General features: G+C 34.2%; 1 protein-coding gene across 3 annotated transcripts in view; it reads right to left on the bottom strand.

The window, feature by feature from the left end:
• The window catches only part of STXBP5 (syntaxin binding protein 5), a 147,813-nt gene that overhangs the window by 13,032 nt on the left and 119,772 nt on the right, over positions 1-15,009 (bottom strand). For 2 of the 3 annotated variants that reach the window (XM_054570082.1, XM_054570083.1), the window contains 4 exons: positions 12,536-12,586; positions 7,098-7,337; positions 3,878-4,247; positions 3,421-3,586 (listed from right to left, as the gene is read on the bottom strand). In XM_054570082.1, coding sequence (XP_054426057.1) covers positions 3,421-3,586; positions 3,878-4,247; positions 7,098-7,337; positions 12,536-12,586 — 827 coding nt within the window. The remainder of the gene's footprint in view (positions 1-3,420; positions 3,587-3,877; positions 4,248-7,097; positions 7,338-12,535; positions 12,587-15,009) is intronic. The other variant, XM_054570084.1, reaches the window with a different exon arrangement.

Here is a 15,009-nt window from a genome sequence, read left to right as displayed (position 1 = left end):
ACTGTGACTCACAAAACCATCACTGTAAACTCCTTAACTTAATTTTGCAACATAACCTGTTGAGATTCACAAATAATTAAGAGCATATTTCAAATGATCAGATCCAATACATACTGACTTCATCAAACAGTAAGTTATTAAAATTAATTTGACCAAGACTGACTTGCTGCTTGCTACTTTGGCTAGATTATTTTCCTTACATTTCAAGCAAAGATGATATTCATGCTTAAACTGGAAGAAGATTCCAATCTTTTCACAAAATTTCCACATAACTTTTATTACTATTGGTAACTTGATTGATAATTAGCTTTTCCTACATTAGAAAGAAGAAAAGTTACTAACAAGATAAAAACCTAGTGCAATGATAAAATGCAGTCTTGAAATTACCACCTTCAATTGAGTCAAAAAATTAGTAATTTAGAAAGACACACCAACTTACTTTTTCATAAACATATACTAGGAAGAGAATTATGCCAACACAGACATGGAATTTCAGAAATATGGCTGAGAGATGGGAAGGCTTCTTTCTATATTGTCAGTTTTTTGAATTCCTGTCAGTGTTCTTCCAAGCACAGAAATGGTAACAGTTGGAGACTAGAAAGGTTACTAACAGGTTACTGACTTTGTAGATAACTCATAGAGAGGAAAGAGGACAGTAGCAACATTATTTACAAGGATGCTTTGAAAAGCTTTAGAAGCAAAATCAAAGTATAGCAAGGTGGTGGGACTGCATTTCTGCCCAATGAAGAGAAGTTACTATTATACAGAACACACACAGTACTGGTTCCTGGTCCCAGTTCTGCTGTACTCTGGTACTACGTTATTAAACGGGAGCTGAAGTATTTTTTTAGTTTCTTCCTGAGGGCTGGACAGAAAAGTTCAGAAAGAACTGGAATTGCTTCTTCCTAAAATGTTTATAGAATTCACTAGTGAAGTCATCTGGGCCTGAAATACTCTTTGCCCAAGGTTTCTAACCTTAATTTCAATTGATAGAGTACTCCAGTAGATATAGTACTCTTCAGGTTCTCTATTTTTTTTCTTAGTGAGCTTTGGTAACTTGGGTCTTAGAAGAAATTTGTCCATTTGCATTTACTATTTCATTTTTTAATTTACTGGTAGAAAGTTGGTGGTAATATTTCCTTTTTCCATTTTAATATTTGTAGACTCTATAGTAATGTAACTTCAGTCATTCTCACTGATGTTGATTTGTAACTTCTCTTCATAATCAGTCTGACTTGAGATCAACTTTACTGGTTTTAGAGATTAAGCTTTTGGTTTCATTGATGTTTTTCTACTGTTTTCAATTTCACTGATTCCACTTAAATATTATTTTTCTTTCTTCTGCTAGCTTTGGGTTTAACTTGTTTTTCGTTTTCAGTTTCTTAAGGTGGAATCTGAGGTAATGTATTTGATGAAAATTTCTTTTCTAATATGTTTTAGTGTTATGAATTTGGCAAGTTTAATTTCTTTCTATTGCTATACTCTCAAGTTACCTAATCTTTTCTTGTATACTGTATAATTTGTTATAATTCCATCCAACATCATTTCAAACACTGTCTTTAATCTCTAGGTATTCAATTTTGGTCTTTTATATCTATTCACTTTTTGAACATACAAAATACAATTATAACTGTTTTACTGTTCTTCTGTGCTAATGCTAACATCTTTGTCAGTTTTGGTTTGGTTTCTATTGATTGATTATTCTTCTAATTAACTGTCATGTTTTCCTGTCTCTTTACCAAATGCCTGGTAACCTGACTGGATGCCAGACATTGTGATGTTTACCTTGCTGGGTGCTGGATATTTTTTTAATTCCTCTGATTTACCTTGAGCTTTATTCTAGGATACTAGAAAACAATTCAATCCTTTTGGGCCTTGCTTTGTGATTTGTTAGGTAGGTCTGGAGCACTTTTCAGTTTAAGGTTAATTATTCCTCACTAGAGAGCCCAAAACTTTTCCCCCCCACTTACTCTGTAGAAAATGTGAAGAATGAACACTTTTATGTTGTTGAGTACTGCTGTCATAAACTGCATGGGAGTAACGCTCTCCCTTACCCTGCGGAAATAACTTCTGTGCTTGCAACACACAAATAAGGTTGTAGGAAAGGCAAACATATTAAGATTTAAATTACTCCTGGGAAACTCACAATTGTAAAACCAAGAAAATCAGAGGAAAGGTAAAAGCAATCATATAACCATACAAAACTTTTTTAAAAGAACTTCGCATAAACAGCCTTGAGCTATAAAGCTAACCTAAGTAACTGAACAAAAATTTGTAAGAAGTATACAAATATTCCTATTTTTGAGGTTTTTAAAAAGTAGATATTTTGGAAATAAATTTCCATTCCTGGTCCCATCTATGTATACAAGATAAAATCCGTAACATTATAAGAAGTTATTAAATGGAAGGGAAGAATGAATCTCCGTCCTCAAAGCCAAGATCCTACCCCCATTATGTCGCTAACACTACCCCGGCTTTATCGGCCCGCCCTTCGGCAGTCTATCACAGGCAAGATTCTCTGTCCTGGGTTCCACTCGGTGGGGCACTTGGACTACCAGCTATCTAGAGAGCCAAGAATGTGAGTAGTTTACCCAATTCCCCTTTGAAGCAGGCTGAATAATGGCCATCGAAAGGCATTCGGGTTCTAATCCCTGGAACCTATAAATATTACGTTGTAATATTTAATTTGATATAGATTTGATTAAGTATTTTACCGTGGAGAAATTACCCTGGCTTATTCTGAATGGATGAGTCCTAAATCCCGCTGCAAGTGTCCTCGTAAGAGAGACAGGCAGAATGAGACCTGACACATGTGGAAGAGGAGGCGGCAATGTGGCCCAGGAGGCAGAGGCTGGAGCAATGCAACCACTAGTCAAGGAACACCAGCAGCTGCGAGAAGATGGAGGAAACAAGGACCACATCCTCCTCTAGATTCTCTGGAGGGAGCACAGCCCTGCCATGACCTTGATTTTGGTTCCGTGAAAATTATTTTACACTCCCGGGTTCCAGAAGTTTGAAAGAATAAACTTATTTGAAAGAACTAATTTATATTGTTTTTGGCCACCAAGTTTATGATGATCGGTTACATCAGTCTCAGGAAACTAATCACTTATGAATGATTGGTATTTTTCAGCCTGGCTGTTGGGAATAGGCCCTGTTCCTGGCCCTGGCACCAGGGCACGCTTCCCTGTAACCCTTTCAGGTGTTTCCTTCCCTGGCCAGAGAGCTCATCTAGATTCAGGTGCCAAATGGTGCTTTGCTGAATACTCTCGGGGGGAGCCTCTGCAATCTCCGGAGTTCTCCGTTACTCTGTTCTAAGAACTCTGACCTCTGGCTTACTTGGTTTTGGATGGACTTTATAAGGAACTATAGAGAATATTTCAACCATGAAGAAACTATAGTAATATTTTTGTTATTTACCTGAAGATTTTCACAGGTCTCTTGGCTGTAAGTGAGTCTCTGGATTTCAGTAGGTGAAACAAGATACAGTGCCTGCCCATTGTTGGTGAAGCAGAACGTTCTCGCTATCCGCATGTTTGTGAGGGGCAAGTAATACACATCCAATAGAGGTCTTAAACTTGGCAAACTTGAGAAAAAAATAAAAAACTTGTTAATAATAAACAAGGTTAGGTTTTCATCTTCAACAAAGTGTTATAAAAGAAAAAAAATGGTAGGGACCTATGAACTTTATGATTTAGTGCACTTGAGTGGGAGAGAAAACTGATTTGTATTCCTCATAAACTGCTCACTATTCACTGAATAGAACTGAATTCTCAAGTTTATAAAACTGTATACAAATAATTATTTCAAAATGAATATAATTCTTTAATGTATTTTGAGGGAGGAAACGCTGTGTCTTAAAAAAAAAATCTCTTACCTAAAAGTCATAATGTGACCGTTGGCACAGAAACAAGCAAGGCAGATACTGTTATTCAACGCTACGATATCTCCACGAAGAACAAATGAGGTCTCCGTAATGTTTTGCTTATAAGCGCAGTTCTGAGTTGGCAGTGAGATTACTTTTGCTTGCTTTTCAGAACATATCACTGCATACTGGTTTTCACTAATTTCCTGAGAAGAGGAAGGAGATACAGAGACCGGCCGTCTTTTCTTCAATTTCTCCTTTTCATCTTTTTCTTCAGGAACATTGTGTTCTCTCCAGGATTCATAGGCAGGTGGCAATAAGCAGCCTGTGGTGTCCAGGAATGCCATTCTCAGGATTGCCCCTTTTAACCTCAATATAGTACCTAAAATATGCACATTTAATAGATAACAAGTATGTTAATCCACACAGCAAATATGTTTATTCCAACTCTGACACGAAACAGATACTCAAAATATGCAGAATGTATATACTAAGCTGCAATTGTATACTGGCTTACTGACAGGATCCTAACTTCAGATATTTGAATCTGGAAAAAGGTATTGGTATTGCATGTCCCAAACAGGCAAGTGCCACCAAACGGATAAATGTGGAATGTTGGGAACCACGTCTTCTCTCATACCTGGCAAATGCACTGCCAACGAGTATGAGAGCAAGTATTTGGCGTCTTTGGGGAGCTGTACTGCCCAAAACCGCAGCCAGCAGCCACGTGTGGCTGTAGAGCATTTGAAATGGGCCTTGTGCAAGTTGTGGCATGCTATGAGAGTAAAATGCATGCCGATTGGAAGACTTAGTACGAACAAAATTAAAAGTATCTCAAGAATTTAAAAACACGGATTACATGCTCAAATGAAAGTATTTTGAATATATTAGACTAAATAAAATGTTACTTAAATTACCTTTTCCTGTTTTTTGCTTTTTTAATATGGCTACTAGAAAACTGAAAATTCTCTGTGTGGCTCACATTGCATTTTGAATGGACAGCAGCAATCTACAGGACCAATGAGAAAACAATTTCCACGTATTTCTGAACATTACTTCAAAAATCATTTCCTTTTAAACTATTAACCAGTAAACATCAAATACATTCAAGGTATTATTTTGGTCAAATAATTTTGGTCTTAATTTAGGTGTGATATTTCTTTACTTGTTTTAATTAATGGGACTCCCTTTTTACCCTGATATCCTTGAATATGTAAATATGCTTTACACTCATTTCTAAGTAAGCTGAAAGATAGCATGGATATTAAGGATTTGGAAACAAATGGAAGGGAGGGTATAGAACTGATTTAGCATTCTGCAACAGTTCTTATTTTAAAAGATATTTTATTTTATATTACTTTATACTTTTATAGTATTTTATAGTTTGCAAAATTTTTTCCATACATCATTTGTTTTTACTTTTAAGAGGAAGAGTTCCCAATGTTCTCTCAAAATTCTTAGAAGACAAAATATCATTTCCTTTATTCTTTGCATTTATATATTTTATCAATGGCAGGGTTGCCAGATAAAGTGAATAATACCCAGTTAAATGTGAATTTCAGATACATAATGAGTATATTTTAGTATGAGTATGTCCCAAATACTGCATTATAGTTCCTAATTCCGTATAGGATATATTGTATTTATATTAAAAAATATTTAACTGAAATTCAAATTTAAATGTCATCTTGTATTTTATTTGCTAAATCTGGAAACCTTAGTCTATAATTCAGGTTTGTCAGGTAGACAATTAAACTATTTTAAACAGTTTGCTAATTTGGGAACTGTTTATAGTACATATAAACACATATGGGATATAGTAATCCCAGTATGCAAATTTTCTAAAAATAGACCAAGATAATATTTAAATATATGCATGTCCTATGGTTAGCATGATTTTGTATGTTTTCCAGCAGAGAAGTATAACTGTTATGTTCTGCTCTTGAAAGGAAAAAAAAAAAATTGGGAACAAAGTAGACTAGTTCAAGTATTTAGGTACAGAAGCCTATCTTCTTAAAAAACTGCTCTCTTCTCACAGTTATAATACAGATAACATGGCATGAATGTCACTGTTATATTTTAAAACAGGTTGAGAATGAACTCAAAGATTGCCTCTTACATATGATAATTATTTTATATCAAAGGTTTACAGCTAACTTGATTTTATTGCAAGTTAAAAATCTTAAATATTTTTATGTATTAATAATAAATTACATTTAACCCCTCTCATTTTTATTTATTGGAAATATTTATTATAAACTAATACATTGGAGAAAATTTAAAAACTACAAATCAGTAAAAAAGAAAATAAAAATGACTCGCAATCCTACTATTCAGTGATAACTATTTGCATTTTAATTTTCATCTTTCTAGTTTTTTCCCTATACACTTAATTGTTGTTTATTGGTAAAAATGAGATTAGTAAGAATATCATCATTATGTATTTTCTAACTAGGCATGCAGTAGTACATACTGAGTACTTATTGAGCTGAATGAATAAATCAAACTTCCTTTAATGTAAAGTTAGTTAAAAAAGGAGCATAATACATAATTCCATTTTAATTCTAAATTTCAAGTATTATTAAAGTCTACTCTAAAAACAAGAAATATGAGCAAAATCACATTTTTTTCTCTCTAGATCAGCACAAGCTAGTAATGGAAACTGAATTCTCAGTTATTTCCAGGCCTATCGAACTCTACATACATTTGATAAAATTTCATTTCATTTTCAATATATAAACACTGTATATTTTTTCTTCTTAAAAGTTGCTATTAAGTCACCTTTCCCTAATACTTCAAATAAGAAAAACAATCTATTTTAAGACTTCATGCTTAGAGATTAAAAACAGTCAAGTTTTATTTGTCAAGTATATTACGTTTAAAAATATACTTTTGTTTTCTCCTATACATGTATCAACCTTTTGTTTATAGAACATAGTATTTTAAGGTATCTTGGAACGCATCAGAATAGCAGGGTGTTCCTTTTCTTACACAGTCATGTTAGACATGATCCTACAGTTTAAAAAAATGCAAAACCCAAATGGCTGTAGAGATAAATGATGTTCTTCAATCTATTCCAGGTATTCCTTAACTGAAAAACATAAGACTGTAACGATCCCGATGTAGCTTACATTTTAGAATTCTTGGGTTCATTAAAAAATGAAAGCCAAGACTTCTACTTTATTAGAGTAAATCAGCCTTCAGTATCAGTGCTGCACCAGAGCATACGTACCACTTGGAGACACGATTACTGGCTGTAGAAGTCTTTGCTCTCCTCCTGGGGGAAGGTTCAATGCAATGACAAGCACTGTTCCTAACGTGGTGCCAACCCACAAACACGGGGAAGGAGATGAATCTGCCTTTCGCGTAAAGGTTTCACAAAAATGAAGAGCAGAAATTGCTTCTCGAGTTTCTTTATCAATGCTGGTTACACTTGAACTCCGGGATCGGCTGAAGGAATTATCTTTTACATCTAAAATGATTTGAAATGTGAGATTGCTCGTTATATCACTTTTTTTTGTTTGGTATAAATTTGGCTAAACAGTTAACCTGCAAAAAGACAGTATCTATAACATATTTCATTTTAATCTTTTAAGTGGAAAGAAAAGCAATTTACTTTTATGTTAATACTTTCGCCTTTGCTTAATTAGAAAATGAAAATGGACAAACCCACACTTCTTAGAACTGAACTGGGTGCATCCCAGTGGATTTTTGGATGTGTGATCTTTAGGTTTTTAGTGCAGCTCTGTGTTGGCATACTGGCTGCTTTTCTAATCTGAGCTCGTACACCTTTTCTTACGTTGTTCTTTCTTCCTTTGGTAACACAATTTCATAATGAGGTAGAACTAAAAAGTATGGTTATTTTCAGTTTTCTATATTTAAAAATGCATTTAGAAGTACTCTGATTCTACCTTCAAATTTATTGTATGATGCACCTTTTCCCCCAAATCTGTCCATATGAAGCCTTTAATCCATAAAAATTTTGCTTTCATTTTTCTTGAATGCCATTTTAACTGTACTCCCCATTCATCTAAGGTATTTCTCATCAAAATGTGTAACTCATATCAGGTATATTCCCTGTTCCTGGCTGTCTGCAATGACAGGGGTATTTGTAAATTATACTAGTAAACCTTCTCTAGTCTTCAGCTACCGTCTTTGTGCCAATTTTAAGTCTGCCTCAAGCCCTGGCCTCTTACCTCTTGGAACTGCATTTCAAAATGCTTATGGGAAATTTTTCTGTTACGTCTCACTATGCAAAATCAAAGCACATCATTTCCCCAAGGTTCTAAAGTCTTCTAACAGTGCTTTTTATATCAATGACACACCAGTCCTCCTAGGGAAGAACACTGAACGGGTTGCAGTTTAGGTTGTTCCCTTTCGCTTTACACATACACCTGATGGGATGGATGCCAAGTCCTCAGTTGTTTTATTCCCGTGTTCTCTTTCTTTCCATAAGCAGTCAAGTCCCGTGACCCTAAATTCAGGCCTTCATTACCGATCATACAGACTACTGCACAGCTCCCATGAGATCTCCCCACCTCCACTGTCACCATGACAGCACAACTCAGTTCAACGATACAATGTACAGTTACAATTCTGTCACTTCTATTTTAAAAATCCTCAGTGGTTCCTCTTTACTGATCATGCCTGTAATCTTACTTGTTTTTAAGGTTCTCCACAAAGTATCTATCTTCCAATGCTGCCCTGCTTCAGTTCATTGTGGGAAACAAACCGAGCCATTCAGTGTTCTCCGAACACGCTGCACTTACATTTTAGACATTTGCCTGTGATGGCCCCCTTGCCTCATTGTTTTTCCTACCTATCAAGACCGTGCTTATTATCCATCTCAAGTAATGTCACGTTTATGAAGTTTATCCTGATTCTTAAAACCACAGAGTTTTTCTTCTGAATCTCAATAACTTTTTTTCTGTCTTCCATGGCATTAATAGTGCATTTGTTCTTTAGATACTTCTAACTTGTCTTAGGCCTTACTCTAAAGTGACTCTGTTTCCTGATATAAGAGCTGTAACATTTTGATGCCTTGCATATGAAAATATTAAATAAATACTTGCTGAACACAGATCTAAAGTTCAAAGTATTTAAACCAATGCATTTCTGCTGCACCACTGGGATATATTAAAATTTTCAGTAGCTTCCATTGTTCACATATAATAAACCATTCCTCAAATCACATGCTTCCACTGCTTTTATAAAATAAATAACTTCATAATGTCATGGAAAAAAAAACATGCTAAAATTCTAAGTATTTTATTAAATAAAAAAGATATAGTTGAATCCTGCTTATGTCCCCGAGAGCTTTTATATAATCAAATTTAGATGCACAGATTGAAAAATATATCCCCAAGTAATAATTATATACAATTTTGATCATAGCTAGCCTCTGAAAACAATAGTTACTAGGTACGGCAATAGCATGGGACATTTCTAAATATAGTTTCTAAAAATGTCTTTTTTTTGCCTGAGATTGCACTTCCTGTTACAGATTATGAAACAGTGGTAAAGAACTATTTACTGTAAATTAAACAACTTTCCATAAGCAATAGCTTATTACTCAGCTTGTGATATGATACTGATTTAAATATTAACTCTTTATAGTTCCAAAGTTATTTTAATAACAGAACTTTTAAATTTATTTTGCAATAATAAAAATACTTGTTTTAATAAAACATACACATACGAAATGAATGCTCATATATTTTCAGTTGTTATCTAGTGAAAAAAATGGAAATCAATGATACAAGAAAATTTGGTAATATAAATTGCAATGTAAATTAACATGTGAACACGCTAATATTAAAATTACAATAGATGATCACAACAATCTTTACTTCAGATGTTAATTCACAGGCCAAATAATGTTTTAATTAGCTAATTTAATCATATAAAATTCATAAACTACAAATGCATGCTTATTATATGGCTTCCCTTTAAAAATCAGATTACCAAAGAAATTCCTAAAGCTAGATCAAATGGAAATATGAAGTGAATTAGGATCTACTTTGAACTTATAGACTGCGTATTTTATCTGCCTAGAACTGTTTTAAAACAAGTTAGAATTTCTAACAGTTCATGACTTACAACTTCCCCTGACTGCCATTAAGTTATCTGCTACAGCTTGAATTTTACAAATTGGGCAAGATAAACACAAGGAATAGAAACTTTAATTTTAGTAACAATAGTAGAAATGAAAATAGCAAGGCCTACCATGCATTATACACTATAACAACAGTTACCATTTTATTGAATCAACATAACATTTATCATTCTATTGAATCCACGTAACATTTAACACCGATCATTTATTGACTCCACAAAACAACCCTGAAAAGTATTATCACCATAATTTAATAAATAATAAAACAGAAGCTCGGACTGGTTAGATGACTTGCCCAGGGTGACAAAGCTAGTATAATGGGACAGGTAGGATTTGTGCCCATGTCCAAATCTAAAGCTTTCTATGCGACAAACAAGGAGTTACTCCTATCACCAACAGCATGTGAGTGGAGGGTTTTGGTTGTTACTGAGTATTAAAGTTCAGTCTTTAGACACACACACGCACGCACATACACACAAAAACACGCTGATGAGTGGTCTTTCCGGCAGATCTACCCTCAGCTTAAATTTGTCACTAATGTCACAACCCCACTGTTAGCTGATACAATGGTGTCATAAAATCAATGCTCTCATGTTACTCTCTGGACACTCAGAATATTCTACTTACACACAGCCTCCTGTCCTCCCCACAAAAAGCCTAATACAAAAAAAATTTTATATCCCCAAATCAAGACATAATGACAAGAGGTGAATTTGGTCAGAGTAAAAAACTACGAAAAAAACCTAATTTGATGTCTTGCCTCCTGTGGCTGACACTTGAAGAGTGACATCAGAAGTCTAACAATGTCCCCGTTGGCTCCTGCGTTTTGGACCATGGAACCTGGAATGGCGAGGCTAGAGTGGAAGTATATTGTTGCACAATTTCCCCATAAGCAAAAGTGGTTCCTATTCACAAGAGCTTTCAGAGCTGCAGGACAGTCCGCTCGCCTCACCTGCTTCAGCAACATCTAGCAGTTTGAGCCTATCAGTATAGTTGTCTTTCCCCATTTACTCCCCAGGCAATGGAAACAATTAGCAGCTAAGAATCTTTATCAAAAAATAGTTCTGCAGCACAATGACTTGAAGGGAAATCACTTAGACAACATGGAGACTGTTTCAAGGCACATATCAATCAAAATTAGTAATTGGCTTAGGGATTTCCACAGGCACACGACCTAACACATAATCTAAAGATGACCTATAAAAGCATGGAGTATACACTTTGATTAAATTATTTACATAATTTATAACTGAGTGTTCTTCTAAAAAATGATTACATTTTTAATTAATTTTAGAAGTATTTGTACATGTTTTCTCAATTTTTAAGATACATTTTAACTAGTAGTATTTCATGTTATTGAAATTTTAGGCCTCTTTGAGAGTCTGATGAAAACTCTGGATCCTGTTGTTGGAAAAAAATATATATTGTAAGCTTCAGGTACAAATGGGTTCAAAATACATCTTTCATATTTACAGTGAAGGGAACTATACCCTTCTCAAAACATATGCTTTCATACATTCTAGGATTAATTCATGTTTCCTCAACACCAGTGATACGACAGGTTTCTACTAAATTGTTTTTCCTATGTTCAGGAATGGAACCCTTTACTAATGACAACAGAAGACAGTATGCCTACTCCCTCATAATCTCATGCTTTCTATCACTATAGCTGATGTACGACCATGATTTAGAAATGCTAAAATTAGTATGTTAAAATTGACCAATACCTAACTTGGTATTATGCATAAAAAGATAATCAAGGAATCTAGAGAATAGTGGGAAGATGAGTTGGGCAAATAAATGCTAGGGAGAAAAATCTAGCTATTTCTAAGAAAAAAATAGGTAAAATCATTCTTACAGTCATACTTCTTAATTAAGGGCAATATACATTTCTGAAATAAAAATGTGTTTTAAAAGAAGCTATGCTTTAAATACTTATTACATAAAATCTTTTTATCTTTATTGAAATCTCCTTTGTCCCTATCCTGGGATATCAGGAAGCTGTTTTTAAGCTGCATATAAAGCAAAAGGAATGTGTGAATGCGTTCACTCTGTTTTCCTAATAATGGACTAGCTGCACAGAAAGTGCTATATAAAGAGAAATATTTCTCAACTTATCATCAACAAAAAGTAATGATTCTTTTATATGAGTTATTGTAATACAAAACACTAGTATTTATTTTCAAAATATTAAGTTCTTATAAAGTAAATTTATAAGTTATAGAGTTCAAAAGTTTTCAGATGGATAACTGTGAAATAACAACTTTTGATAGCAATTCATCTGAAATGGCACAAATCTTAATCTTAATACTAAATTTTGCTCAGATATATGTTTGAGAGGGTGAGAAAATGTATTATTTTGATTTGCTTGATTTCATAAATCTTTCATAATTTACAGATGGCATTCTAAAGGCTATTAATCCTTAAATATCTTAGTCATTTTAAACTTGATTTCTGATGAAAATCTAGTCTATGCTAATTTTAAGTGTTCTGATCTCCTTATCTTCCCATTAAAGGGAATTTAACTACTATGGATTTTTATTTACTTTACTTACCTAAGTCAGGCTTTAGGTCAGTAGGCAAGCTTAACTTCCTTGACATCTTTGCTGAAAAATAAAATGCATTTTTAAACTTCTGAACAATCTTTGATTCATACTTATTAATACCAACTGCTCTTGAAGATAGAGGTGAATGTTTATCACTAAATCTAGATGCTAAGATAATTAAAATGAATAATGATATTATGGGTGGAAAATAAATCCTTTTTTCAACTTTTTAGTAAGTGTGTACTTACTTGCTGTCATATCTTTTTGTGATTGAAGCTCTTACTTCAACAAGGAAGCCTTTTGTATTCTGTTAACTATTTCTTGGGCTCAAAGGAAAGGATTAGGCTTTCCTGAGAGAAGCAAGGTCATTGCTCAGCAGGAAGGTGTAGCAGATAACAACGGGGCATAAGACTGAGTTTGGGTAAGTAATATAATAAAATCTTTCCATCTCCTCATCTTCATAGCTAGTGAATTCATTATTTTTTAAGTTAATCTCTAGAATGTAGGACAAATCTGTATCTACAATCAAATTAAGATATTTGATTACATTATAGCTCAACCATTTCTTGACATAACACCTGTATTTACATTTCAGTGAAAACCCCAAAACAAAGCCATGCTCAATTTAAGATTACAATATTTACAAAAATGTAAACTACAGATATTTTGATTTTTTTATTTAGTATTAGAATAATAAAAAAATGCGTATAAATTCATTGGACTTCACTTTCCATCCTCAAAATCAGTTATTGCCTTCATCTAGGAAGTGATTTGGTTAGGAGTTGTTTAACTATATCGATTAGGTTAGTGCCAGTGCGTGCAAAATAGAACAGTGTTTCCCATGTGAGATTTTGAAAAAGCATTTGTTAATACATGAATGCGTATATCAGGTTAAATTTTGGACTGTGAGGAGATACTTAAAGCACAGACCCTGCTAGTCCATAAGGGCGCCATGTAAACAAAGAGAAATCCAGTCATAGCACATAACTTCAATCTAAAAAAATGACAAATCCAGTGTTAGGAAAGAGGCATTAGGCAAACTAGGAAGAGATGGAGGGAAATCAGGTTTTGACTTCTAAGCTTCACTATAAAAAAAAACAATGGGCCAAATATATGAATCAGTTTTTTCCCATTTTCACCCTGACTTAATCGATTTCATTTAAAAAATAAAATGTAATATAAAACTAAAATAGCCAAATGAAATCTATAGTTACTTGATCTCATATAGATGGTTGTTATTGTATTGAATATTCAATTCCATTAAAAGTAGAAGACATTATATACCCAAACCATATTTTAAAGTACATTAAACATTTTTTAAAGAATTCAGAGATTTTCACCAAATATAATAGGTACAATGGACACAGTCTGATAATAGCTATACAATGTACATGTTATGTGACATGGAAAAATCAGTCTGGTACAATCTAAAGATACTCTTTTTAGAACCCGATGCTGAGGATGCCTCTCTCCACCCATCATGCTGATATGATCCAGTTATTCCAGGTCTTTGGGACCAGTGTTTATCAAACTTGAATGTGTGCACCAACCACCTGGGGATCCTGTTAAGTCAGATTCTGATTCTGTACTCCAGGGCTAGGGCCTGAGATTCTGCACTTCCAGCAAACTCCCAGAGGATGCTGATGCTGGTCTGTGGCCCACACGTAGAGCAACAAGCTCCTTAAACAAAAAGCACCTTTAGATAGAAACCAAGACTAATTCATCAGTCCAGTATGTATATACATTGAGTCCATAACGGACATTTAGAAACTTCAACAACTAATTTATAAAACGTGGAAGTGGATAGTATAGTGATTAGGACCGAATTTGGAATCAGATCAAACCTGAGTAGGTGAAACTACTGGACAAAGTATAAGACCCAAGGCATTCTGTCAGCCTTTAAGACAAGGTGGTTCTTTTACCAGTGCCAACCTTGGACTTTCTAGGCTTACTTCTTATACCTTATTAGGCCACTGCATAACTGCCGAAAGCTGAAGCTGTAAGTGTTTGCAGGTTGAGGAAGAGAGAGATGATAACTTTATGAGGTCCAGGATACTTCAGAGCAGGTAGGAAACTAGATGATAGGAAAAAGTGAGTTCAGCGTGCCCAAGGAGTCTTAGTACTTTGGACACCACAGGCTTCACATGGAAAACACATCTTGGCAGAAAATGGATCAGGAGATCCGAAGAATTTTTTCCCAGTGCTTCCATGACATTTTATGTTCCTTTTGTTTCTCAATAGCATACTTTGTGGTAAGTCTTATTACAAAACTAGACATTAATGTAGGGAGATAAAGTGCCTTTTTTAAGCTGTAGAAACTTTACAGTCTAAAATGGGGCAGTCTCTGTTTGAATGAAGAACAAGTTTGGAAGTCAGCTTTCCTTCTGTGTACCTTTGGACACATCTTGGGATTAAAAAAACACTGAAAGATTCCAACCAAAACCAAATTGTATGTAAAACAGAAGACATAACAGTGGTTTCTG

The sequence above is a fragment of the Pteronotus mesoamericanus genome, unplaced genomic scaffold (genome assembly GCF_021234165.1).
Source record: "Pteronotus mesoamericanus isolate MK-2021 breed Mesoamerican mustached bat unplaced genomic scaffold, CSHL_Meso_final contig_20, whole genome shotgun sequence".
Classification (NCBI taxonomy): Eukaryota; Metazoa; Chordata; class Mammalia; order Chiroptera; family Mormoopidae; genus Pteronotus; species Pteronotus mesoamericanus.
The sequence above is the reverse complement of the archived record's forward strand: the minus strand, read 5'-3'. Positions and strand labels throughout refer to the sequence as shown.